Source organism: Marmota flaviventris, chromosome X, assembly GCF_047511675.1.
Source record: "Marmota flaviventris isolate mMarFla1 chromosome X, mMarFla1.hap1, whole genome shotgun sequence".
Taxonomy (NCBI): domain Eukaryota; kingdom Metazoa; phylum Chordata; class Mammalia; order Rodentia; family Sciuridae; genus Marmota; species Marmota flaviventris.
Window position 1 is genome coordinate 117,995,156 of NC_092518.1, and position 27,905 is coordinate 118,023,060.

A 27,905-nucleotide genomic window follows, 5' to 3' on the forward strand; every position below is an offset into this window, starting at 1 on the left:
TTGTGAAAAGGAAATGTACAAAGCCAGATTATTAACATTTGCATAAAGAATATAGGCCAACTCAGTTCTCCAAGGTTATTTTCAGCTGTTTTTAAGATAATCAAAAAGGAGAAGTTGCATGTACACAATTAGGGAGAAATAATGACCAAATCACTGAATCATTGATATGATGAGAGATACTAAAAAGGAAGAAATGAATTTCTAAATACCTCAGAATCAACTCTTGAGGGGAATATGTTATATTTGGGATGTTTAAATATTTTTCTGATTCTTTTTACTTGTTAGTGACTGTTCTTGCCATATTCCATGAACTTCAAGTCGATGTTGAACTCTACGCACTTCTTTTTGGTGAAAGTGTCCTCAATGATGCTGTTGCCATAGTGCTTTCCTCGTAAGTGTTGTTTTCTTATTATATTCTAAATGTTAAAGTTGAGAGTAATAGGAAATGAAAATCACTTATTGAATAAAATTCATTATAAATAGAAATATTTGGAAGAACAAAGTTTTTTTTTTTCCTCTTATGAAGAAATGCATAGTTTATAGATAACTTGAAAAGGCAGGGAAGAAAAAAATCATGTACTCACATCACCTAAAAACAATTACTGTAAATATTCTAGGACATTTTTCTTTTTCTGTGTATGATATTTTTACATAATTGTGATTGTAGGATTTATGTAATTTTGTAATCTCTTTTAACACTATAACATGAACACTTTGTTTTTAATTATATTTTTTAACAGATGATATATCCACATGGTTAAAAAATAAAAACTATATAAAATAATTTATACAGAAAAATCATGTCCTTAACTTTTGTCCTCACCCCCCTCTCTTCTCAGTCCCTTAGAATGAACCATTTTTATTAGTTTCTTGCACATTGTAGTATTTCTTTATTCAAATGTAAACACAAATGTGAATATTCTTTTTGTTCTAATTAGTTATACATGACAATAGAATGCATTTTACATATCATACATAAATGGAGTATGACTTCTCATTCTTTTGGTTGTACATGATGTAGAGTTACAACAGTTGTGTATTCATATATACACATAGGGTTATATGCCCAATTCATTCTACTATCATTCCTACCACCATACTCTCTCCCCTCCATCTAATCCAAAGTACCTCTATTCTTCCCTAGCCCCCCCGCCTTATTGTGTATTAACATCTGCATATCAGAGAAAACATTCGGCCTTTGGTTTTTTGGGATTAGCTTCTTTGGCTCAGCATGATATTTTCCAGTTTCATCCATTTCCTGGCAAATGCCATAATTTCATTCTTCTTTAAGGCTCAGTAATATTCCATTGTGTATGTATACCACATTTTATTTATCCATTCATCTGTTGAAGGGCATGTAGGTCAGTTCCATAGTTTAGCTATTGTGAATTGAGCTGCTATAAACATTGATGTGGCTGTGTCTTGGTAGTATACTGATTTTAAGTCCTTTGGGTATAAACTGAGGAGTGGTAGAGCAGCTATGTAGTATTCTGTGTGTGAACTGTACTATATTTATTTTTCAGTCTCATTGCTGGATGCTGGAAGTATTTTCATTCTTTTGCTGTCCTATATGATGCTTCAGTGATTAACCTTGAACTTTCTTTGTTTTGTACATGCATAGGTACATGGTATGATAAATTCTAAAAAGTGAGATGGTGGTTAGTTTAAAGAGTAAATACATAAATACATTTTTAATTTTGTTAAAAGTTGCTAAATGGTTAAAGGGATCATACCACTTTACATTTTTGCCACTAAATTATGAGACTGTTTCCTCACAGCTTCTTCAATAGAATATTTGTCAAAATTTTTTATTTCTGGCAACTTGAAAGTTGAGTAATATCTCATTGTAGTTTAATTTGTATTTCTCTCATTAACATGATCATTTCCAAAGCTTTTATCTTTTTTTAATACCGAGTTTGGAACCCAGGGTGCTCTACCTCTGAAGTATATCTCCTGCCTCAGTCGCCCCAGTTGCTGGGATTTACAGACATGTACCACTGTATCTGGCCAGAATCCTTTTATCTCCCAAAGTATTAATAATATACCTTTTGTTCAAGACAGTTATTGAATGAGTAATTTCTACATTTAGGTGAAAATATTATTATACATGTTATTACAAGGTGTTTGCTGGGGGAAGAACGGGTCTGAACTGCTAAGGAACTCAATCCTGCCTAACTATTCTTACTAAGCAAATATTTAACCATGTAGACAGTTGTTATTACTTCATACCAGAACTTTCTATAAGAGAGAAGTACTATCCCTTCACATTTTCTCTTTATATCTTTGCTTAATTTCTATTTTATAAATATTTAAGAGTGATAAGTCACTCACTGTGGTTTGCATAGCATGATTGCCACTGGTGACCTTACTGCAAAGTGGGAAATTACCCTTTCTGAACTATAACACTCATCTCTTAAATGCTGTGTATGATGAAATACAAAAGGTCAAATCCTTTTTTTTTTGTGTGAATACAGTATATGTGTTACTTCCTCCCTTCCATGTTTATTGCCAGAATTTTTTGCAGCTATCTACAGCTATTATAAATTTAATTTTTAATGCAAAGGTTGTAACTAATATTGACACCATACCTTTGATGATGGTAGCTATAAAATAAAAGTCATGTATGAATGGAGGAAGAAATGAGAGTGTTGTTGTAATTTGTGTCCTAAAAAGTGAAGCTACAGAGATTATTGAGCTTCTAGTACATATGTACATTTGAGATCAAGTGAGAGACTAAGGTATAGGCAGTTGTTTTTAGCATCAATTCTCTGTCGTAAACATTTATTCTATTGAATCATCTTACTAGTGTTCCTTTTCATTGTCCTAATGGATTAAGAGTTGGTCAAAAAAATCTGTTTTGTTCTGGTCTTATCTTAAAACTGATGTGCACTATGCTTTAGTGTTTTGAATAATAAAGTGACCTATTTTCTGCAATTTGGGAGTAGTTGACTAATGTAAAAAGAAGAAAAAAATCCTCATTGAAATGTTTTGAGGTTGGCTGTATAAATGTCAGTATTAGTGAAGAATAAATATGTTAAGAAAAACTCCTTTCCATAGCACTTCTTAAAAAGGGCCACACTTATCTTGTTGCCCCCTTTCTCAAACAGGGTTCTATGAGAAAATGAAGTACTACAGAAAAAGATTTGAACGGTTCCCTCAAATCTTTTGTTTTTGTTTTTGATACTGGGTATTGAACCCAGGGCCTCAAGCATCCCAGGCAAGCACTGTGCCACTGAGCTACATCCCTAGCCCTTTTAATTTAAAAATTTTGAGAGAGAGTCTAAGTTGCTGAGGCTCACCTTGAACTTGGGATCCTCCTGCCCCAGCCTCCTGAGTAGCTGGGATTACAGGTGTGTGCAGCTGTGCCTTGTGTGATTCTTTCCCTAATTCTGCTAAGGATGGTGTATAGTTGGTATCATTCTGGATTGATAGGAGATAAGTTAACTATTAAATTATCTGGTAGAACCCTGTGGAAAAGGACTGTATCTAGAGTGTATCATTAATGGGAATCATTAGCTGTATAAGTGTGTTAATGGAGTTGAGCAAATGGTTCCTCCCCAAAAGCTGAAGGGAGTACAGTTGTGTTGCTGCCTATGGGAGGTTACTATCTGGAGTACTCAGTGATATTTTGGTCACTCTCTTTAATTTCCCTTTGAAGTATGTTTTAAAGTATGAAGTGTTTTTTAAATATGATAGATATGAATACTATATGTTGCATTTTCTTTGTTTGCTGATTATCTACTGTTCATATTCTGTATAAGCAGTTTTGCATCAAAGGGGAGAGGACCCCTTTCCAAAGGAGTTAGGTTTGGCAATTAACGGGTTAAGACAACACTTGAAATTTATGTTGCAGGTTGTTTTTGTTTCTGCTTTTATGCATCTTATTAGATTAGCAGTTTTCTCTTTTAAATATTTTTTTAGTTGTAGATGGACACAATACCTTTATTTTACTTTTTTATTTTTTGTGGTGCTGAGGATCAAACCCAGTGCCTCACACACGCTAAGCAAGTGCTCTACCACTGAGCTACAACCCCAGCCCAGCAGTTTTTTTTTAAGTTAATACTTTTAATCTGGTTCCCTCATTCATTGCTGTATGAGGTAAATCTGTACATACTGACATAGTATGGTGTGTGTGTGTGTGTGTGTGTGTATACATGTGTGTATCTAGTTGGTTAATTAGTTAAAGATACAGTATAGGATGCATAGTATTTCATTGAATGAACCCAATTATCCTGGAGACCTAATTTCATACTACTTTAAAACATTTTTGGCAGTGGTTTGCATTTTATAAAAAGGAATTACAGTGAGTAAATAAACATGACCAACTGTTTAACATCACTAGTTCCTAGAGGTATACATGTTAATCTGTGGCCATTTTTACCTGTTTAATTAGTAAGAAAAAATTGTTAATGATTAAAATTACCATTTGTAATGGTGCAGTTAGTCATTCTAAACTGGGGGCAGTCCTATCCCCTGCTCCAGGGATATTTGATAATGTCTAGGGACATTTTGGGTGCCATGAGAGAGTTACTACTGGCATCTAGTGGATCTCAGAGACCTTCAGTGTACAGGACAAATACCTATAATGCTGGGGTCAAGAAATGCTGTTGTAGCTGGACACAGTGGTGCACACCTGTAATCCCAGTGGCTCGAGAGGCTGAGGCTGGACGATCATGAGTTCAAAGCCAGTCTCAGGAACATTGAGGCACTAAGCAACTCATTGAGACCCTGTATCTAAATAAAATACAAAAGAAGGCTGGAGATGTGGCCCAGTGGTCAAGTGCCCCTGAGTTTAGTCCCCAGTACCAAAAAAAAAAAAAAAGAAAGAAACAAATGCTGGTGTAGTGAAACTAGACCACTCATACATTGCTGTTAACATTAAATTGATGTCCTCTTTTGTCATTTATGATAATAAAATTTAACATATATTTGTGATAAGAATTCTAAGTGTTGACCTCTGAAGTAGAAAATTCCTGAAATTTAAGCTTAAAAAATCAGGATTTTCATCTCTTCATTAGTATATTAACATACTTATAAACATTATTTTTTAAACAAAAAGCATAGTACTACACATACTTTTCTATATCTTGCTTATTTCACTTGGACATGGTTTACTGTCTAATTTCCCACTGTGTGGATGCACCACAAATTTACCTTACCAATCTCCTGTTGGCTAACATTTAGTGGGTTTGTTTGTTGTTTTTGTAGTGCTAAGGATAGAATCCAAGACCTTATGCATGCTAAGCAAGTACTCTATCACTGAGCTATACCCCAGCCTAGTGTTTGGTGTTTTGAAATGTCACATTACTATGACTTCCATCGCGATGATCGTATTTATGTGTAAATCTCTGAATCCTTGAGAGTATTTCTGTGGGGTAACTTTTGTTGTTGTTTTGTAGGATACTTTTGGGGGGGGGTGGGTTGTGTGCTGCGGATCTAACCCAGGGCCTCATACACACTGGGTGTTTTAGTTTTTGCATTTAGGTTTTGCATCACTGTGACCAAAAAATACCCTCCAAGAACAACTTAGAGGAAGAAAAGCATATTTAGCCCCAAGGTATCACAGATTTCAGTCCATAGATGGCTGATCCATTGCTCTGGTCCCTAGGTAAAACAGAACAATATGGGAAGGGTAATGCATTGGGAAGGTGCGCCTTTCATGACAGCAAGGAAACAGAGAGGGAAGCAGGAAAGGTGCCACATGGAAGTTACATCCTTCCAGAGCCCACCCTTAGTGACCCACCTCTTCCAGCCATGTTGCATGTTACAGCTCTCATAATCTAATCATTTTACCTCTGAATATTCTTACATTAACAGGAACTTTGGGGGACACCTCATATCCAAACCATAATAGTGGATAAACTGTCTACCAGTAGGATACTTTTAAAGGTAGAATTTCTAAGATAATGGATATGATCATTTTAAAAAGTTGGGAGATATTATTTTATTTCCCTCCAAAATTGCAGTGAAGACCTTTTGAAGGCAGTTGAACAAAATGTAAAAAGAGCCATAGGTATGGTAATGCTCTATTTCTAGAAATGTAGCACAAGGCAATAGCCCAAAATATGTAAAAAAAAAAAAATCACCGATATTCCTTCATGCTGTTGTTATAGAAACAAAAATATTGAAAACAACTTCTAAATGTCTAACAATGGACATATGGTTAAATAAATTTTAAAAATCGTGATTACTGTTGGTTAAAGAAGCAGAATTCAAAACTGCATATTCACTGATTATAATTAAATGTGAAATATTATGCATGTGACAAAAAGAGGGGACACAAATAAAGAAAATAATATTTATCTGTCAGGAAAGTAGAATGATAGGGTGATTTCCTCCCCAGATGAATATTGTATGACTTTCAGAATTAAAAAAAAAAAATGTATGCATAAAGATGTTAACGCCTCAAGATAAAATGTTGGCTGATGTAGAAGATGAGTTAAGATTTCAAATCAGAAGCCAGGATTTGCCTTAAACAGAAGAAAAGAAACCCCTCAACTTATCATGTTTTCCATGCATCCTTGTACATTTTAGTGATTAAAGAATAAAATAGGGGCTGGGCTTGTAGCTCAGTGGTAGAGTACTTGCCTTGCATCTGAAAGGCACTGGATTCAATCCTCAGCACCACATATAAACATCTACAACTAAAAAAATATATTAAAAAGAAGAATTCTTAAAGTTTAAAAAAAGAACAAAATAATAATTAGTGTGTCTCTTGAATTTACTTGAACTAATCCAGGCAAAGCAACCTCATGAGGCATGGCATAGATATTTTTTCCCAGCCATCATCTTGGAAAATATTGCCAGGAAGAAAGAATGTTACTGTCGCAACATCCTTTGTTTTCTCCAACCAGCTTATATATTTTAATGCTATAATGTGTTTAGATTATATTTATGATGGTAGGACCCTTTATGTGTAGGTAAGGTAGCATTATATTAAAGGTATTTAATACTTATCAAAACAATATCAAATCTCCTGGACCCCAAATAAATATTTAAACACAAATATTTAAATTTTTCAATTAAGATTGCCTCAGAAATTTGTATATGCCACTAGCAGAAATTAATGTTAGTCATGTACTTCAATAAAATAGACAACAATTTAGAAAGTTTTAGTTTGGTCTTAGTTGTTTTTAAATTTAACCTGGCATGTATGAAAAGAACTTGTCGTACATTATATAGTAAAACACATTTTTTAGCCTTGAACCACAAGAAAAAAATGGCAGTAACCACAGGGTGAATTCATTATATTCTTAGGAATGTGCTTTTTTCCTCTGTTTCTTTGACATGACTTGTATGATGCTTTTGAGTCTAGACTTTTTATAATGCTGGTACCTCAATTAACTGAGCCGAGAACCAGTAAGAACTGTTGGCAGAGACCTGCTGACAAGAGCAATTTTCTCAGCTATTTCTGTTTCCTGTGGTGACTATTATAAAAGAAGCTTTTTCAGACCAGGTTTGGACTGTGAGTTCAAGATGGAGAGTGTCCCCTGTAATTGCCTGTCTTGGCTTGGTATGGAGTGACTTTCTTTCAGAAGTTTGGGGTGGAGGATCCAGCTGGGTATGCTCAAAGTACTGTTGAATGGATTCTAATTTCTTGGAAGGCCTTTCAAGCCCTTTTCCTATAAAAGTCCATTTTAGTGAGTGAATAGATATTAGGCATCTGGCCCATTCTGGTTTTCTAAAGTTAGAAGAGCTCTTCAGTCACCTTTTTTCTTCCCATAGGAAAAACAAAGTGTGACTGGGTTAAGTATTGAATAACATTCGTATGCCTCTGCTGGAAACAAGTGGGATTTGTCACTAATTTGTTCCCATTAGTGTGTTGGAGTTTTGGGGCACTCAGTAAGTGTAGTTCTTCAACAGAATCCCAAAAGTTTACTATTGCACAGAATTGAGGATGGAGGAACAGGTTTGGAACAACTTTTATATTTGGAACAGCCCCTATTTTATTCTTTAATTGTCTTTACAATGTTCTACCTCTTAAAAATGTCATTTAAAAAAAAAGCTGAGTTTTTTTTTTTTTTTTTGGGAGGGTGGGTTACTAGAGTTTGAACTCAGGGACACTCAACCACTGAGCCACATTCCCAGCCCTATTTTGTATTTTATTTAGAGACGGGGTCTCACTGAGTTGCTTGGTGCCTCGCTTTTGCTGAGGCTGGTTTGAACTCGCCATCCTCCTACCTCAGCCTCCCAAGCTGCTAGGATTATAGGTGTGCGCGCCACCATGCCTGGTTAAGAAAAGCTGAGTTTTCTTGCTAGCTGGATACACGCAGATTTTTTTTTTTTTTTTTGATAACCTTTTGCCCTTATTTTGACAATTCAAGCCCAAAGGGTTTTTTTTTCTCATTTCATCTTTCAAGTTCTGAACTAAGTAATGTTTTAAAGGCAAAGTTGCTTCTAGAAGTAAGAGCATTCTCTTTTTTGTAGTTCAATAGTGGCATACCAGCCAGCCGGAGACAATAGTCATACCTTTGATGTCACAGCAATGTTCAAGTCTATTGGAATCTTCCTGGGGATCTTCAGTGGATCTTTTGCAATGGGTGCTGCTACTGGAGTGGTGACAGCTTTAATATCCTTTTATCATTGTTTATCTTTTCTTGTTAACCTCACAAGGTAGTTAAACATGTAATCCTTGATTTCTCCTAGCTCCATGATTGGAATTGTATTATAATTATTAACCTTGTAACCAAGTGCTTGGTTTGAAAATCTGAAGCATTTATCTTTGACAATAAGTAAATTAAATAATTTTATTGCTTTGCATAGGGCCCAGTGCCTTAAAACTTTTGTACAATAATCTAATTAGACATAAGATTCCTGTGATAGAAAATTTTAAAGTTGTGGATTAAATTGATATAAAGGGATGGTAGGAAAGAGGGTGGAATGAGATGGACACCATTACCCCAAGTACATATATGAAGATACACATACACATACGCACACAAAAGGTACATATACTTCAAAGAGCTTCCGGGCATTCTATGCTGCTGGTCAACCTGGCAATCTTCTGCTCTTTGTTTAATAGGACAGACAGGAGATATACAGCCTGATGTTACATGAACAAAATATGGTTCCCTGGTGAGGACATAGATGATTTCATCCCAGATCTCCCAATTTTAAACTGTGCTCTAGAGCCAATACTGCCACTAGTTAGCTATGAGAAATACTGGCAGTTCATTCTTATTTTCATTCAGAAGATATTTCCTGATTGTCTGCTACATGCCAACTGCTATGCTCTGAGTATTAAAGATAAACAAGGCAAATGTGGCCTCTACCTGCCTGGAGGATCTGGTGTTGTGGTAGATGCAAACATGATAGACATGTTGACACTTTGCCTCTTTGGATCTCAGTGTAGGAAAGTGGAAGGTGGGGACAGGAGGAAAGTCGAGTGGATCTTGATGCTCTCTAAGGAGTTTCCAGCTATAAATCTTCTAAGATACTTTCATATAAAACAAATATATATTTTTTATGAGAATCTCTTTGTTTGGTATACATGGTGAAAGAGACTTCTCTAGTGTTTTTTATAGGTGAATTAAGGCATGAAGGACAGTAAAATAATTCCAAAGAGGGAGACAGCACAGATAGTATCTCTTCCTTGTTATGGGTTCCTTTGATAGAAGAAGTATATCTTGTTCATCTTTTTGTCATGATACAGAGTTGCTGAAGTAACTCTAGATTCTAGCCCAACATTTGTCACAATTTGGCATAGATCCTTCTACTACTGTCAACCAGCAAAATACTTTTTAAACTTGTATAAAGTGAGTTAAGTGCCTCAGTTTCTTCATTATGGAATGAATCCTCTACATTACAGATGTGTTAAAGGGTCAAATGTATGTGAAATCTCATGGAATCATGTTTTTATAAATGTAAATTGATAGAATTTTTGAATCTGTCTTGCTTTGGACCACAGCTTCAAAGTTGCCATGTTGTATGTGCAATCTGTTGCTCTTGTCTGCCTGTCCTCCACTGTGTGGTTTCTGGCAAGGTATGTCATACACATAAGAGTGGCTAAGCCATGACACTTTCTCTGAAAGGACAGCTGACTCTTCAGTAAGATGCTGATTCTAAGTTTCTTCACCTTAGTGTGTCCTTATTCTGTGGCTTTCGTGTTAGAAGGGCTAGAGAACCCTTCTCTTGCTTTCATGGTTGCCTTGCTTTGATGCTTATTTTTCTAGTCACACATTTGTATTCCAAGATCTCGTTACCAGGCTTAACTGTCTCACGTGACAAAGTTCACCAAATTGCGGGAGTTTCAGTTGCTGGAGACGGGCTTGTTCTTCTTGATGTCCTGGAGTACCTTTCTATTGGCTGAAGCATGGGGCTTCACAGGTGGGTTACTTTTTCCTTTTCATTGTAAACTCTTATAAAGAGTGATTTAGTAAGCCACTTCTGCAAGTGAATCAAAGTCTTCATATTTGAACATATTTATTGGGATTTAAGCTGTCATTTTAGGATGTCAAAAAAATATTCAATGGAAGTTGTTCCTCTCAGCAAAGTAATTCAAAGTAAATGAAAATGTAGGTACCATGCATGTAATTGGCTTCTGTAAAACAAAAGCCTCAGTGTAAAAGTTGGGAGCCATCCTTTTATGTGAACTTGGAATTTGTTGTCTTTATAGGTGTCGTTGCAGTATTGTTTTGTGGCATCACACAAGCACATTACACATATAATAATTTGTCCACAGAGTCTCAACATAGAACAAAACAGGTAAGACCGACTTTATAATAAATTTGTGAATAAATTTTCCTCCTTTCAGCAAAATACAAATTTCCTTAAAAATAGTCTTTAATTTGTTCAAGGTGTTGTCTTACTCTTCTTTTTTTTTTAAGAGAGAGGAGAGAGAGAGAGAGAGATTTTTAAAATTTTTTTTTAATATTTATTTTTTAGTTTTCGGTGGACACAACATCTTTGTTTTTGTATGTGGTGCAGACGATCGAACCCGGGCTGCACGCATGCCAGGCGAGCGCGCTACCACTTGAGCCACATCCCCAGCCCCGAGAGAGAATTTTTTAATATTTATTTTTCAGTTTTCGATGGACACAACATCGTTATTTTATTTTTATGTGGTGCTGAGGATCTAACCCAGTGCCCCGTGCATGCCAGGCGAGCGCATTACCGCCTAAGCCCCATCCCCAGCCCTGTCTTACTCTTCTTTTGACTTTAGAAATAGATGAGACTGGCAAGCTGAGAGTGATAGTTTATTTAGGGTGGAGATAGATCAGCAGAATAGTCAGGGCTTATAATTGTATTTCCAGTAACCAGTTATTTAGCTTCGTCTCAACCTAATGTAGCCTTTTCTAAGAGTAATGTTTTAGAAACTCACTCTGGCTTGATTAGAATTGCCACTATGTGATACAGATAAGTTTAATTTCTGATCTGACTAGATCTGTGGGGCCCGAGAACACTAACTTCCTTCAGTCTTCACTCAGACCCTGCAAAACCTCTGTTTCCAGGAACCCCAGGGGACTGTATCAGTAATTGGGTACTGAATGATCACTTGCACAGGAATTGCAATGATCACCTGAAAGGAATTGTGAAGAAAATAGACATATAATTTTCCAGTCTTAGGAAATATATGGACAAATAAATAACCAAAATGTACTGTTAGGAATAGAAACAGGTATATACTTATGATTATTATAGTAAGATTTAGGAGCTTTCAGTTTTGCCAGATAGTTTTGAGATGAGCCAGGAAAGGATCAACACTAGAGCAGGAGCAACAATTTCTTTCTTTTCTTTGCCCTGGAGTCACAGATTTAATTTATGACCTATGCCTTCCCCACTCCTTCAGAAGTGTAATCCCAGTGTATATCCTCTCCCAAGCATATACACTGGGGTTACACATCCTTTTAACAAATTAACTCAGTGCATTAAGAATAGAGAAGAAAACCAACTTGGGGGATGTTCAGCATTTTTCTGGGTAACAGTGTAGGGCATTAATAAGCCACAGATTAAGAGTTTCCATTCTTGTTACTGATGAGAATCCTGATAGGAATACTAGATTATGTGCTTCAGATTCTGTGACATAATAGGCCATTAGAGAAGAGGGGACATGGTTTGAGGCTTCAGTATCTGAAAGGCTATCATAAAGGAAATGGTATACCTACAAGGATGGGAAGGATTTGGAAAGGCCTAAGGGAAACAAAGGTAAAAATTAAGAAGGATGCAGTAAAGTGTAGAGCAGGGGCTCACCAACTATAGCCTTCAGATAAAATCTGGCTCTTGCCAGTCTGTTAGCTAAGAATGGGCTTTACATTTCTAAATGATTATATAATTTCTAAATGATTAAGAAAAGATCACAAGAAGATTCTATGACCCATGAAAGTTATATGGAAATCACATTTCAACGTCCATTAAAGGTTTTATTGGCACACAGCCACACATACTCTTTTTTTTAAGTGTATAGCTTAGGGTTTCTTTTGTACTACACTGGCTGAGTTGAGCAGTTGTGACAGAGACCTTGTAACTTATAAACCCTCAAATATTTACTCTCTGGAAAAGTTTGCCAACCCCTGTGTTGTAGTTTAAAGCTGAGACTATGCAGTTACTGTATTGTGTTCTACTGCTTACTGGCTGTGTAATCAGGAGCAAGTTATGTAACTTCTCTGTGCATCAGTTCTTTAAAATAAAATAATGCCAGGCATAGTGGTGCGTGCCAATTGTCCCAGCTATGTTGGAGGCTGAGGTGAGAGCATTGTTTGAGTCTTAGAGTTCAAGACCAGCCTGGACCACATAGTGAGACCCATCTAAAAAAAACAAAACAACACCAGGACTGGGTGTATAGCTCCAGTGGTAGAGCACTTTCCTAGCATGCCTGAGGACCCAGGTTTGATCCAGCAACACAATCAAACAAAACTAAACTAAATAAAATGAAACAGAGATGATAATAGTACTTACCTCACAGAGTTGTTTTTTTTTCTTTTTTAATTTTATTTTGTCAGAGTTTTTTTGAGATAAAAGCAAGACAATGTACATGAGATCCTTATTTTAGTACCAGGCATATACTGAAAAATAAATAAATGTAGCTATTATTATTAAATAAGTAGGAATAATAGCATATTAAATCAGTTAAGTATAATTAAACCTAACTTACTTATTTTAATGTTTATTGTCATTTTTTATAATAAGCCAACTCTGTCTTAAGAAGATGAACTGCGAGGAGCAGTGGCACACACTTGTAATCCCAGCAACCTGAAAGTCTAATGCAGGATTGCACGTTTGTGGCCAGCCTCAGTAACTTAGCAAGGCCTCTCTCAAAATGAAAAGTAAAAAGGACCAGGGATGTTGTTCACTGGTAGAGCACCCCTGGATTCACTACCTACTACTACCAAAAAAAAAAAAAAAAAAGGAAAGAAAGGAAGGAAAAAGAAGAAGAAAATTAACTAACTTGTCCAATGCAACATAGTTAGCAAGTGGGGATGGCAAGGTTCAAATCTAGGCATTATGACTCCTGAGCCCATGTTCTTAACTTCCTATTTGGTATTATTGTCCAGAGGGCTCATGAGGAAGAGCAGAGATAGATAACTATAATGGCCAGAGGGATACCAGCCTATGGTATCCCTTTCAGCAAATCTTGTATACTTGCTGTTAGTGATACTTGGGGAGGCAGTGACATGAATGGGGTGAGGTGGGCAGGAAGCAAGGGAGGGCACCAAGTGCAGGATTCTAGTGCATAAGCCCTGTCTCTAGGAGGCTTCCTCCCTGAGAGATAAGACTCACAAAAAAAGTAAAGTCAGCAGCAAGTCAGTGAAACCATCATGATACTGCAGCACTCAATGTCAGAATGAAAAGAAGTTGAATTAGCCAGGCGCAGTGGCACATGCCTGTAATCCCAGAGGCTTAGGCAGTAGGATCACAAACTCAAAGCCAGCCTCAGCAACTTAGCAAGGCCCTAAGCAACTCAGTGAGTCCCTGTCTCTAAATAAAAAGGGGGCGGGGAATGGGGATGGGGATGTGACTCAATGGTTAAGCATCCCTGGGTTCAATTTCCAGTACCAAAAAAAAGAAGAAATTGAGTTGGATCTTTATAGCTTATAGAGAGGAAAGTATCTTGAAACTGCTATTTTTTAGAGATTCATTGTGGGGGTAGGAAATGAGGATGTCAGGGATATCAGTGAGGGTCCTCTTGCAGTATTATGGGTGGGAAGTGATGAAAACTAAACTAGGGCAGTGGAGGACACAAGGAACATTCCAAAAGAAAAATTGACATGGTTAGGAGGTGGAGGAGAAGACTGAAGATGGGGATTCAGAGTAGGGAAGCTGATTGAAAGAAGTGAGGAGGCAACAATTCTCATTCTTTTTATGGGACTGGAAATATTTCTGCATTCACTCCCCTCTGAGTCATATATTTCGGGTTTATGCATGAAGTTTACATATGTGAAGTGTCTATTTCATTATCTTAGTAATACTCATGTTTTAAAATTGCATGACTTAATTTATTTACTCGACTAATCTTTTAAAATTTCGTTTCAGTTGTTTGAGCTTCTCAATTTCTTGGCAGAGAATTTCATCTTCTCCTACATGGGACTGACACTTTTTACCTTCCAGAACCATGTCTTTAACCCAACATTCGTAGTAGGAGCTTTCGTATCCTTTATCATATATTCTGTTTTGAAAACTATCTTAATTGAAATTTTCATTTGGTTTTTGGACATATGACTGATAAGAATACATTTAAATATGTAAAAATTTCCTCTGAGTAAAACAAATAAGGATTTCAACTCTCTTTATCTATTCCATTCTATTGATTTTATTCTGTTATTTTTATTTCTGTTTATTGCACAAATAACATTGACAGATTGAAATGATAGAACAGTTTGTACCATTCTGCCAACCCCCAAAGGTAACCCTGTTTGGCTTCTGTTACTAAATAGAAGGAGGAGAACATGAATACTGAAGAACAGTTAGTAGCCTGTGTCACAGAACAGTAGATAAAAGATGAAGAAAGCTCAAATGAGGCCCCTTTCTTTCCCTCTTTTTTTGTCTCTCTCTTCCATATAAGCACATTGAGTCTTTAAAAACCAATTAAAAGGAAGAAGCTGAGAATATAAAAGAGAGCCAACAAAAGTGTAAGCTCATGAGAAGACAGAGTTGGAATCCCAAGTATGCGGGGAGGAATTGGCCTTCACTGGGAGGAAGGATAGATGTACCCTTATTACAGGAGAGGATAGGGCATGTGAAGAGGTAAGTACACCTGTAAGATGGAGCTCTTAGCTGATGGCTTCTGTTTTTAACTGTGAAGTAGAAGGTGAGATCATCTGCTGAGAGTGAAATAAAGAAGTATCAGTTATCCATTTGATAACAAATTACCCAGAACTTAGCTTAAAACAATAAACATTCTTTACTTCCCACAGTTTTTGAGGGTCAAGAATCCTGGAACAGCTTAGCTGGGTGAATCTGGCTCCAGGATCTCTCAGGAGAGTGCAGTCGTGCTATTGGCAGAGACTGTACTTAAGACTTGCCTAGGACTGGAGGTTCCTACTCCAAACTTACATGGTTGTTGGCAGAAGTCTCCCATCCTGTTCCACAGGGACCTCTCCATAGGGCAGCCTAAACCATGGCTTCTCCCAGATTGAGCAAGCCGAGAGAGCATCAAGATGTTGGCTGAAATGCCTAGTATAACCCAATCTTGGAAGTGGCATACTGTCATCACTTCTGCAATATTCTGTTGGTCACACAGACCAAACCTGGTACAGTGTGAGTAGCGAATATACAAGGGGACTATCTTGGAGACTGACTTCACAGGTGATAGGAGTTTTGCAGAAGATGGAGAAAGTTTAAGAAATTGTTGCAGAGTGGGAGAGTGAGTTGACCACTGAAACACAATAGGATTATTGAGCAGTAAGTAGGAATCCATTTCAGTTTGAGGAATAGATTCTACAGCAAGAGAACCAGTGTGCCCTATTCTATGCCTTTGTCCAGAAGGACTTAGCCATAAGCATGAAGAAAAGAGATAGTCCATCCAACTATGGGCTTTTGTTCAGTGGGTGCAGTATAATAAGAGAGGGACAAAGCTAATATTAGGATATTGGAAAGATTATTACAAACACGTGGATAAGAAGGAGAGTGAATAAAGGAGAGGGCTGACAAAGGAGAAAGTAAGGCCATCTTTGGACTGGAGATTCCAGTGTGGTAAAAGAATAATCATAGTGGGCTAGTGGAATGCACAATATAGAAAGAAAGATTGTGGCCAAAGAGATGAATGTTTACATAAGTGATTTTCAAAAGAAGTTATTTAACAAAGCTCAGAATGAAGATTCTGCCAAGAGATTGGTATATATATATTTTTAAATCAACACTCAATATAAAATCTCTCTTGAAAAGTAAGATATTACTGAAATACCATTCTGCAGAGTCTTCTGGATAAAAAGATAAAACTATTAATAAGAGAAGAACCTTAGCTGAAAGACAACCATGAGATTAGTAACTTTATGTCCTGTGAATATTTAAGAAATTTTTGAGCAGTCAAATGGCTTGATCTACTGTACTCAATCTGGAAATAAGGTTAAAATGTTCTCTAGCGGTCCCTAAATCTGTTGGGAACTAAAATTCCTCAATTTAAAAATTTTGTAAAAATCGACTCAACAGGAGAGAGCTGTTCTCTTTCTGCCTACATTAGGTAAGATGTAGGTTTGGTTTCATGTGACAACGACTCAAATTTAACCTACATTTAAACAAGACAGAAGTTTTTCTTTTCTTTTTCATGTGGAAGTCTGAGCTGGTGTGTCAGCTCTGCTCTATAGAGTCATCGGGGACCCAAGCAACCTTATTCCTGCTCTCCTTAGGGAGTTGCTCTTATCCATGTGGTCCAAGATGTCTCATCCCTATGTCTGCCAGTTGCCTTTGAGGGCAGAAATATGTGTACATCAGTACCACTTCACATCACTTGATAAACCTACATGCAAGGGAGGCTGAGAATCATAGTCTTTATCTGGGTAGCTATGTACCCAAATGAAAATAGGGAGTGGGAGGGAAGAGTATCCACTACTATAAAGGCTAGAAAGAATGAGATACTGGGGAGAATTAGCAGTTGCTGCTATAGGATCCCACATGCTATTGTTTACTTCTTTTGTTTTAGGAAATCATTATTTTAGATAATTTTTATTTTAGAATAAAATCATCTCATATACCCTCCAGTTTCCCCTATTGTTAACATCTTAGCCTGCTACATTTTGTCACAACAAATGAGCCAATATCGATACATTATTATTAACAAAAGTTCATACTGTATTCAGATTCACACGAATTTTTCCTGATGTCCCTTTTGTGTTTTAGCATCCCATCCAGAAAACCATATTATATTTGGTTGTCATGTCTCTTTAAGTTCTGCTAAACTGTGACAGTTATTCAGCTATTCCTTGTTGTTAAGGACCCTTGGCAGTTTTGAGACATATTGACCAGGTATTTGGTTGAGTGTTCCTCAACTGGAATTTGGTGTTTTCCCCATGATTAGATTAGGGTTATGTTTTCTTTGGGATGAATACCTCAGAAGTAAAGTACTGTTCCCTTAGCCTCCCTGAGCCTTTTCTGCCTCAGCCTAAGAATTGACCATTTCTTCAAGGAGTCCTGATTCCTTTTATTGGAGAATGATATTAGAAACCAAGATCTGGGCACTCGGTGTGCTCATCACTACTGAGTTTCCTAGATTCTAGTCCCTGTCAACTGATAGACCAAGGAAATAATCTATGTATATACTAAGTGATGTAGTTACATATATCTATAAATATTTCGTTTTGTAACTATTTATATCTCCATTAAACTAAACATGAGTTCATACTTAAGCTTCAACTATATTCCATTACTTGCCTGGCTACATCAGTGTGCCCAGTGTGCCATGCTTTTTAAAAATATTTATTTATTTATGTATCTTTAGTTTTTAGGTGGATACATTAGTTTGTTTTTATGTGGTGCCGAGGATAGAACCCAGTGCTTCATGCATGCTAGGGGAGCACTCTACCACTGAGCCACCACCTTAGCCCCTGCCATGCTTTTTAATGACTAGCAGAACAGTATGTTTGTTTCCTCTGAGTAAGGTGCTATATTTTGATGTTATGACAGCTACAGCATCACTAGGCAATGGGAATTTTTCAGCTTCATTGTAATCTTATGGGACCTATGGTGTATGCAGTTTGTCATCAATTGAAACAGTATATGGTGCATGACCATTTAGCAGTATCAGAATTGTTAACCAGTACTCCCATGGGAGTACTTTACCAATAGACACATCATTTGTATGTGCGCTTCTTTTGCCTTTAATCTTACAGGCTGCATTCTTTTCCAAGTTTACTAAGGTCAGCACTGTTTCTACCATGTTACTTTGTTTTCAATATTAGATTTCCCTTTATATTCCTTTCAGGAAATGGTATTGGAACTGTATTGTGACCCCTGAGATAAAAACTGTAATTATAAAGCAGGAGTTTGTATAAGACAGCAAGTAGAGAAAAAGACATTAATATTGGTTTCTAGTTAAAACCAATCTTAACTCACCTTAAGCCTGTCCTTTGCACCAGGTTGGAAGTATAGATTCAGTGGGATGAATTAGGGCTTGCAGGACTTTCAGTGGTGTGAAGTGCTGAACTGCCATTTGTTCTTAGAAAGGATGGGGTAGGGCTGGGGTTGTGGCTCAGTGGCAGAGTGCTTGCCTTGCATGTGTGAGGCCCTGGGTTTGATCCTCAGCACCACATAAAAATAAATAAACAAAATAAAAGTATTTAAAAAAAGAAAGGATGGGGAAATTTAGCCAACATTACTCTTTTTATCAACACTGACAATGAAAATGAATTATAACTATTATATTAATAATGTTTTATATAGTAGTGAAGCTCTGCTTTGAAACATCTTTTTCTTCATCTAATGAATTTCCTGTGTGTTAAGCCTGTACTGTCCAATTTGGTAGCAATTAGCCATGTGTGATTATTTAAATTTAAATTAATAAATGATATAAGGATTAAAATTTCAGTTCCTCAGTCACACTTGTCACATTTTAGGTGCTCATTGTATTGGACAGTGCAGATAGAAAATTTCCCTCATTGCAGAAATATGTGTTAGACAGCACTGTGTTAGACAATGGAATCAAGATTGCCTGTTAAAAACTGAGCTCCCTGAAATGGCTTTTGACTGTCTTAAATGTATAGTCTAAATAATGTCAATAGTAAGAAGAAATAATCCTTAACCTATTAATAATTTTAGATTGCTATTTTCTTGGGAAGAGCTGCCAATATTTACCCTTTGTCTTTCTTACTTAATTTGGGTAGAAGAAGTAAGATTGGATCAAATTTTCAACATATGATGATGTTTGCTGGTAAGTTAAAATTTCTTCTCTAGTCTTCCCCAAGAAATCATTGACAACACAGATTATATGCCAGTTTATGTGATTTGAAGCTCAAAAATCATGTCCCTAATAAAGAACTCTTTGAAACATGGACATTGCATAATCAAGGTGAAAATTCTTATAGTATCTTATTTCCTTCTATAGAATATTTTTTATATTCTGTTTCCAAATCTTTGGTTCAAAAATATATTAATGCAAGTTAAGAAAGGTAAAGATGAATGCAGTTTTCAACCTGTAAGTGAATGTTTATAACAAATCTGTTCATAATTACCAAAAACTTGGCAACAACCCATATGTCTTTTTTTATGAGTAGATGGAAGAACAAACCATGATACATTTATGTCATGGAATACTACTTAGCAGCAAAAAGAGAAAACTATTTGTGTTAGTTAGCTTTTCATCACTGACCAAAATACCTGACAAAAATAACTTAGAAGAGGAAAAGTTTATTTTGGCTTATGGTTTCAGAGGTCTCAGTTCATGGTCAGCTGACTATTGCTCTGGGCCCGAGGCTAGGCAGAACACAAAAGGGGCTGATTAAAGATAGCTGCTCAGTTAGGACCACCAGGAAGTGAGGGTGGGGGTATAGAGAGGGTCAAGATATAATCCCCAAGGGCACATCCCTAGTGAAATATCTCCTCCAGCTATACCCCACCTCCTATAGTTACCACCCAGTATAGTAGTCCTTTCAACTTATTAATTCATTAGATGGATTAATTAACCAATTAGGTCATAGCTCCAATAACCTAATCATTTCACCTCCTGCATTAACACGAGAGTTTGGAGGCCACTTCAAATCCAAACCATAACTATTGATCCACACAAAGATGTGGATGAATTTCAGTGGCACTATGCTGAGGGAAAGAAGCTGGTCTCAAAGGTTAGATGCTCTATGATTCTGTTCACATGACATTCTCAAAAAGACAGAATCATGGCAATGGAGAACAGTCAGGGGTTTGGCAGGGTGACAAAGAGGTTAGACTAAAAGGGGTAACAGAGGTGTTGGGGTAAGATGAAACTGTTCTGTGTCTTCATTGTGGCAGTGCTCTACTCATTGTCAAAACTCATGGAACTGTATATCAAAAGATGAATTCTTCACATAAATTAAAATATAAATTTTAAAGAATTAAAATATCAATATATATCAGTATCATGCTAATTCTCTTACTATTTGTATATATTTAGCTATATTAATATTTATTTCATATTTGTTCACCTGCTTCTAAGCTTTAGGACATGCTTTATATCTGATTTTATGAAGCTCATGTTGGTGATGCGTTATTGAAGAATACCTCTTCCATTCCTTTGTAGGCCTTCGTGGTGCAATGGCATTTGCTTTGGCCATTCGAGACACTGCCACTTATGCTCGGCAAATGATGTTCAGCACCACGCTTCTTATTGTGTTTTTTACCGTGTGGGTATTTGGTGGTGGTACCACTGCCATGCTGTCGTGCTTGCATATAAGGTAAGTAGGAACTGGAGGCCTCATTTTAATATGATATTTTAATTCAGTTTATTTTTCTTTTAGTCATGAGAAGATTTTAAACTTTGGTGACTCTGTAATGTGTCATTTTTTTCCTTTTAAAAAGCATAGAAGATATAGTACAGAAAAATGAAACTATGTAAAACAAAAGTAAATAAAAACCATCGTTAACCCTTTGAAGGATATCTTTTCAGATCTTTTGCTAGGCAATGTATGTATTTTGAACAAAAAATGTGCAATACTAAGGGTACTCTTGTAGACTGATTTTGTTAAATGTAATATAGCTTGAATTCATATCATTATTTGAATGGCGGCATATATCCGGAAGTACTTAATCAAATTCCTATTGTTAGGCCTGGGGCTATAGCTCAGTGGTAGAGCTCTTGCCTTGCACGTGTGAGGCACTGGGTTCAATCCTTAGTACCACATAAAAATAAACAAATAAAATAAAGGCATGCTGTCCATCTATAACTACAAATTTTTTTTTTAAATTCGTATTGTTGGATTTTTGTATTGAGTTTAAGATTTTGCTGTTGCCATTACCATTTGAGGATTTTGCTGTTACTGTCAATAATGTGAACCTTCTTAAGTATGTACACCTCCTTGCAGTTATTTGATTATTTCCTTAGGATGCATCCTAGAAATGGAATTGCTTAACCTAAAGGATGTGAATGGCTGGGCATGGTGGCACGTGCCTATAATCCCAGTGACTTGTGAGACCAAGGCAGTAGCATCACAAGATTGAGGCCAGCTTCAGCAATTTAGCTAGACACTGCCTCAAAATAAAAAGGGCTGGGAATACAGCTCAATGGTAAATACAGCTCTGGGTGCAATTCCCAATACCAAAAAGAAGGATATGCATATATTTAAGGTGTTCAGTCATATTACCAGGTTGGATTCATCTGTAGTGTGTGAGACAATCCAATTTACCCCAGCCCTAATCCATAATAGATGTTATCATTCTTTCTCATGTTTATGATCACCACTGTTTCTAACCTAACAAACCAAGGCCAAGATCATGAGGCCTTAGTCTTCAATGTGTACTACTTAATGTATTCAATTTGAAAGCTGTCTTGTATCTCAAGAGTTCTACATTTGTTTCCATGGATACAGCAGCCTGTGTTGCTGAAGCCTTTGTAGATTTTAGTTCTGTTTGGCTAAAACTTCATAGATGTTAAGGGTTACCAGGCTTCCAGAATATGAAGGTTCATTAGAGAAAACATTTCACATTTTATAGAATCTGTTCTTTTTTTTTTTCCGTTCTGTCATGCCTTTCTTTTAATTTTGTTAAGACCAGCCAGCCTTGAATAACACTTTAAATGTTGTTATTGCTATCTTATTCTCTTTGCTATTCAAATCCCCTTTTTAATAATCTCTGTGTTATTATGTGTAGTAGACAATATACTGTAGCATATGTTTTTATAACCCTAATATTCTTACAGACATTATTGCTTCAAGGAAGACCTGGAATTTATTGAGCACTTACTATGTGCTAGGCATTGTGCTAACTGTATTTAATGTGTTTATCTAATTATAGAAACTCTGTTTTACAAATGAAGAAATAGAGACTTAGAAAGATTCTTAGTTGTCCAAGGTGATATATATGAAATTAAATGGTGGACAGAGGAGCCTCTGGTTTTATTTAGTTTCTTCTGTACCACAATGCATAAAAAATTGACAGTAGTACATTTCAAAAGGACTAAGTTCCTTTCTTTTCTCAATGGCTTATAAATGAAGACTCTCCTAAGGAGAACAAAATTAAATGTAAGATAATTTAGGAAAAGTAATACTCTTCAGTAGAGTCTCAGGTTTAAGGAGAATCAGTTCTTTTCCCTCCACAAAAACTAAACAAAATACCCATACTTTACTATCCCTGCGAAGAAAAAAGCAAAATCAAAAATCTAGCTACTCACATAGAGCTTAATCTGTGTCACTAGCTTTGAAACCTCTCTGGCTGGCCCCATCTTGCGCATTTTGTAACATGAATGGAATGCAATTAAATATATTGCCTTATAGTCTTAGATAACTTCTTGTTTTTTTGTTTTGAGTTTTTCAGCCTCTTTGTGACAAAGGCGGTGTTTTAAGCTTCTCTTCCCACCCTCCCAATTTGCCTAGTATAATTTTGAAAATACTGAGGTATCCTGAAAGTTGAAGATGCATGCACACTTAAACTTGGTTTTGAGTTCTTGCCCCTTCTTACTAATTCTGCAATCTTTGGCAAGTTCTTTGACCTTTCAAAGCCTGCTTCCTTATCTGTATCATGTCCATCTTAGTAGCTACCTCTTAGGGTGGTTGTTAGGATTCAGTGAGCTTATGTCTACAAAGCTCTTTGCATAGCCTTTCAAATGTGTCTTTGTCCATTCACTTGATGAATCACTTACTGAGCACTAGCCATGTGTCAAGCACTGTTTTAGGCTCCAATTCAGTGATTTTCAGCCAGGGACCATTTTGCCCACCAGGAGACATTTGGCAGTGTTTTGATACATTTTTGATTGTCACAACTGGGAGAGGGGACTTCTACAGGTTTCTACTGAGTGGGGGCCAGGGATGCTGGTAAACATCCTATCATGCACAGGAAAGGTCATCCCCCAACCTGCCAACAAAGAATTATTTGGGCCAAAATATCAATAATGCTAAGGTTAAAAAGCCCTGCTCTAGGGCTGGGGTTGTGGCTTAGTGGCAGACTGCTCGCACATGTGAGGCACTGGGTTCGATCTTCAGCACCACATAAAAATAAATAAACAAAATAAAGATATTGTGTCCATCTACAACTAAAAAGATATGTGTTTTTAAAAGCCCTGCTCTAGAGAAGGGCAGTGGTAATGATAATACGCCTGATCTTGTAAAGAGTGTACTTTAGTGGGAAAAGACAGGCAGTAGATTAGTAAACAAATGAACATGACAAATTTAGATGTATTAAATGTGATGTCAGTCAAAGAAGGTACTTTGATACTCATTGGGAATGGGAGTATATGAAAAGGTCAAGGAAGTTTTCTCTGAAAGGTTACATTAGAGCTCAGTCTACCTGAGTGACAAGATACTGTCAAACAATGATCAGGAAGACGAGCAGTCCAGGCAGAGAGAAAAGCAAGTGCAGATGCCAAGGCAGAAACAAACTTGGCCTGTTAGATAAACACAAAAGCTTATATAGTGGGGGCATAGTGATTTGAACAGTAGGTAGAAATGAGGAGGGCAAGATTCCATAGGAGTAGGGATCTCCAGACTTCCATAAAGGGACAGAGAGGAAAGTTTTTTGGCTTTGCAGATCATATGGTCTCTGTCTTAGCCGCTCATTGCTGGTGCGAAAACAGCCAGAGATAACTATGTAATTGGTGTGGCTGTGATCCAACAAAACCTTATTGATGAAAACAGAGGGGTATGTAGGCTGTAGTTTGTAAACCCCTGCTGTAAGGTCTTGTAAGATGTGGTGAAGAGAGTGGATTTTAAAATAAAATTAGAAATCTCTGAGGATATTAAAATGAGGAGAATGACATGATCTAATTTATAGTAGTAAAGGAGCACTTCAACTGTCTCATAACCAGTGAATCCTCAGTGAATTAGAGTCAGCCAGCCATTCCTGTGTCCTTTCACATGATTTGTGACAGTCACATTTGGCTCCCTATCTACTGCACTTGCTTTGCATTTCTCTGTCTCTGAGCCTTTGCTCATACTGTTCCCTCTGGCTGGAATTCTGTGTCACTCCCAGTGACACAGCCAAGCATCTCTTCCTTTGCACTCTGTTCCTTTCTCTCAGAACCACTCCTTAACGTTGGGTTTCTCTATTATAGCACTTATTTCATTTAGTTATGTAATAATGCAAGTCTTGTTTTATGTAATAATACAGTCTTGTTATAAGAGCTACCACTTAGCATTAAAGATGCATCAGATACTCTTTTCTTAAATTTTGTTTATGCATTATAATTATATATAATAGTGGGTTTCATTATGCCTAATCATACCTGCACATAATTTGTTCAGTTTTCTTCCCTAGTGCCTTCCCTTTCCCTTCCCTTCTCCCTAACTCAATCCACTTACTCTACCGATCTCCCTTCTGTCATTATTTTTTAATTAGTGTTTTATCATTATATAAGCAGTATGCATTGTGGTACATTTGTACATGGATATAGCATAACTCTCTAGATTTTATTCCCTTTTTAAAAGCTTTTGATACTTATTTCTCATTCAATCCTTGCAGCAACTCTCTGTGGTAGATACTAGCCCTATTTTCCAAATGATAGAATTATGGTCCATAGGACCACATAACTTGACTGAATTCACACAGCTAGATGGCAGCCAGGTGCACATTTGAACTTAGTGTTCCCTGACAGCAAGCCCTTAGCAATTCTGCTCTAACTGTGTCTGTTTCCCCCACTAGTCCGTGAGCTCCTTGAGGGCAGGGACCATGTTTAATTCATGTCTATGCCCTGTGCCTAGCACAGTGCCTGGCAAATAATAAGTGCTCTATAAATGTTTATTACATTGTATTGGCTTCAGGAAAGGAACCATTTGAACATTATAAATGTACTATCTTCAAGACCACTAGATGTCACTTGAGATGCATAAATGTGGTTAGACTTTAATGTGACTGAGAAGACCTTAAACAGCATCTGCCCATTTTTAACAAAGTAAAAATGAGCCTTTCTTTGAATTTTGAATCTTGTCATGGCCATCTGTTTTCAGTTACTTGATCATGACAACCTTACCTTCCAGAGGTGTCTTGGCGTCGTTTTCCTCCCTTGAGTATTACTTGTCTTTGGGGGTGCTGCTGCTACAGCTTTTCATACTGCTGTTTTGTGTGTGTTGCCTGTAGTAGTTAACTTAATTGATAAACATTTGAGCACCTATTGTGTGTCAGGTACTGTGCTAGACTCTGGGGATACAGAGATGAATTGAGACATGGCCTTTACCCTCAAGGAGCTCACAGTCTTTTTGGGGAGACTGACAGGTAAATAACTATACTCTACTGTGCTAAGTATTATAACCAAGGACTCTAAGAAGTGCTGCTGAAGCACAGAGGAAAAAAATCTGCTTGGAGGGGTCATCGAACAGTTACTTTGTAACTTAGCAGACAAGTAGGAAAATGAGGGAAAGCACATCTCAGCTAGAGGGAATTGCATGAGTGAAGGTATGGAGGTCCCGAAAGGACAAGGATTTGGGGAGGACTTGGTGGGCATTTTTTAGAAGAGAATGGTGGGGAATGAGGGTGGGAAGGTAGGCTGGAGGGTGGGGTGGCCACTAGTTTGTCAAGAGTCTTGAATGCCATTCAAGGAGCTTTTTTTGACTTGCCTGTTTGGATTGTAAACTACTCTGAGTGTTCTGTGAAGGGAGTGACCAACAAATTCTGTACATTAGACACTTACTTTAGGGGAGAGCCTGGTGATGGAAAGACTTATACTCCAGGCCCTGTGAATCAGAACGAGGGCCTATGCTGCAGCAGCTGGGGTGGCAAGGATAGGAAACCTGAGGGGCAGGGTAGAGGAAGAAAAAACAGAGTTGGTGAGTAGAAGAGTCACAAGAACTTCTTAATGAAGCTGTTCCCCAGGAAGCACAGGTAAAAACAAATTTTGAAGAACCAAGACTAATGTCTGTTCTTTAGCCTATGAAAAAACTGAAATTGGACCTTCTCTTCCATCATCATAACAAAATATCGCCATGAAAGCTGCAAGGTCCCCAAACATGCAACTCCCTCCTGGAGTTGCATTGTGCCAGCCTTGTTTTGGGAACTTTCCACTAGCTCTTATTCAACAACTGGGCAGTGTTGCTCTCCCTGACTCTGCTTAGAGTGGACTTACGCTTAGAGAAGAAATGGTATTTTACTGACACTGGTGAGTGGGATTACAGGAATAGAATTCTTCACCCTGCTTGCCTTAGAATCCAAGCTGTTGCTAAGGAAAGTGTCAGGAGCCAAAAATGTATATCAACAACCGTAGAGGGTAAGAAAACATTAACCATTCCATAGCTTCTGTGTTGAGAAGAGTAGTTTCCTGACAATGTACATATGTGACTAGGCCTTTTTTTGGCTTCAAAATCTCACTTGCTCTTTGTGTTTTTCCTTTAGGGTTGGTGTTGATTCAGACCAAGAACATTTGGTAAATATGCATTTGTGTTGTCCCTGGCATTTCTGTCAAGTGTACAGCCATTTGGAAAGAAAACAGCCTCCTGTAGACTTCATGTCACTATTTAGATCCTGTGTTGTCTGCCTCAGCTTTTAACTGACTTCATTCCTGGCTTTTCTCACTACTCCATAGAGACAAAACCACATTTTAGTTAGCTTGTGGTTATCAAGAGTGGCAGGTTTCCTATCTGTAGTCCATCCTGGGCTTTTGCCACAGAGGGGAGTAGTCTCTTAAGCACTCCTGGGTTTTCAAGTGACTGCTCTGGCACAGGGAGCCTTTTTCCACTTTGGTTTGCGCATGAAGGCTTGTCTCTGATGTCAGCCTCACTCCAGCTGCTCTTCCTGTGTAACTTTCAAATTGGATGACCAGCAGCTGCCCCTGAGAAATGCTTAGAAGCTTTTGAATGTTGAACTAGCCTTCCCTGCCTGCTCAGGAGAATGCACTTTCTTATCTCCTTGCTTCTTTCCTTCCGTGTGTCAGTTTCTCAGTTGTTCCTATGAACTCCAGCCTGTTGGACTGAGCACAGTGTAACTGGCTGCACTTTCTAGACTAACCACCCTTTTTCAGTATTTTCTATCTGCTGTTTAATGGTTTCTGAGCACCACTGAATATGTGACTCTGTATTAGACATAAGATGAAAAATCAGTGAAATTATGTTTTTGAAAACAGAAAGCATCTCTTTCAAGACAGGATTCTTGTTCTTGTCTGAAATAAGCACTGGTATATTTTTCTTTAGGGTGTAGTTAAAAAAAATTTATCAGATTCATTTCCTAAATGCTAATTTTGTTAGCTGTTGAGTGATGAATGCCTATGTGTGTATGTGATATAGTAAGTACTTGCCTCTTTTGTGGTCAGAACCTTAAAGTAGAATTCCATGGGCTTGAAATACTTGAACAAACCAGGCTGGATAAATTCCCATCATGCCAAGCTACTGGGTTAGTGTCCAAGTGGTAATAGCTCCTCAATGCCTCCACCCCTG

The 27,905-nt window shown here is 37.2% G+C and overlaps 1 protein-coding gene and 1 long non-coding RNA gene across 3 annotated transcripts in view; one reads left to right on the forward strand and one right to left on the reverse strand.

Moving 5' to 3' along the window:
• The window catches only part of Slc9a6 (solute carrier family 9 member A6), a 64,746-nt gene that overhangs the window by 14,729 nt on the left and 22,112 nt on the right, over positions 1-27,905 (forward strand). The window contains exons 6-14 of one of the 2 annotated variants that reach the window (XM_071606020.1): positions 286-391; positions 8,428-8,569; positions 10,221-10,326; positions 10,616-10,704; positions 14,470-14,583; positions 19,186-19,297; positions 20,639-20,792; positions 25,666-25,755; positions 26,869-26,899. In XM_071606020.1, the coding sequence (XP_071462121.1) occupies positions 286-391; positions 8,428-8,569; positions 10,221-10,326; positions 10,616-10,704; positions 14,470-14,583; positions 19,186-19,297; positions 20,639-20,792; positions 25,666-25,755; positions 26,869-26,899 (944 nt within the window). The remainder of the gene's footprint in view (positions 1-285; positions 392-8,427; positions 8,570-10,220; positions 10,327-10,615; positions 10,705-14,469; positions 14,584-19,185; positions 19,298-20,638; positions 20,793-25,665; positions 25,756-26,868; positions 26,900-27,905) is intronic. The other variant, XM_027940184.2, reaches the window with a different exon arrangement.
• LOC139703089 (uncharacterized) lies at positions 62-27,898 on the reverse strand. The gene is made up of 5 exons (XR_011705578.1): positions 27,767-27,898; positions 26,171-26,270; positions 18,484-18,667; positions 12,895-13,001; positions 62-416 (listed from the first exon to the last, which is right to left on the reverse strand). It is a non-coding gene; the product is annotated as an uncharacterized lncRNA (long non-coding RNA).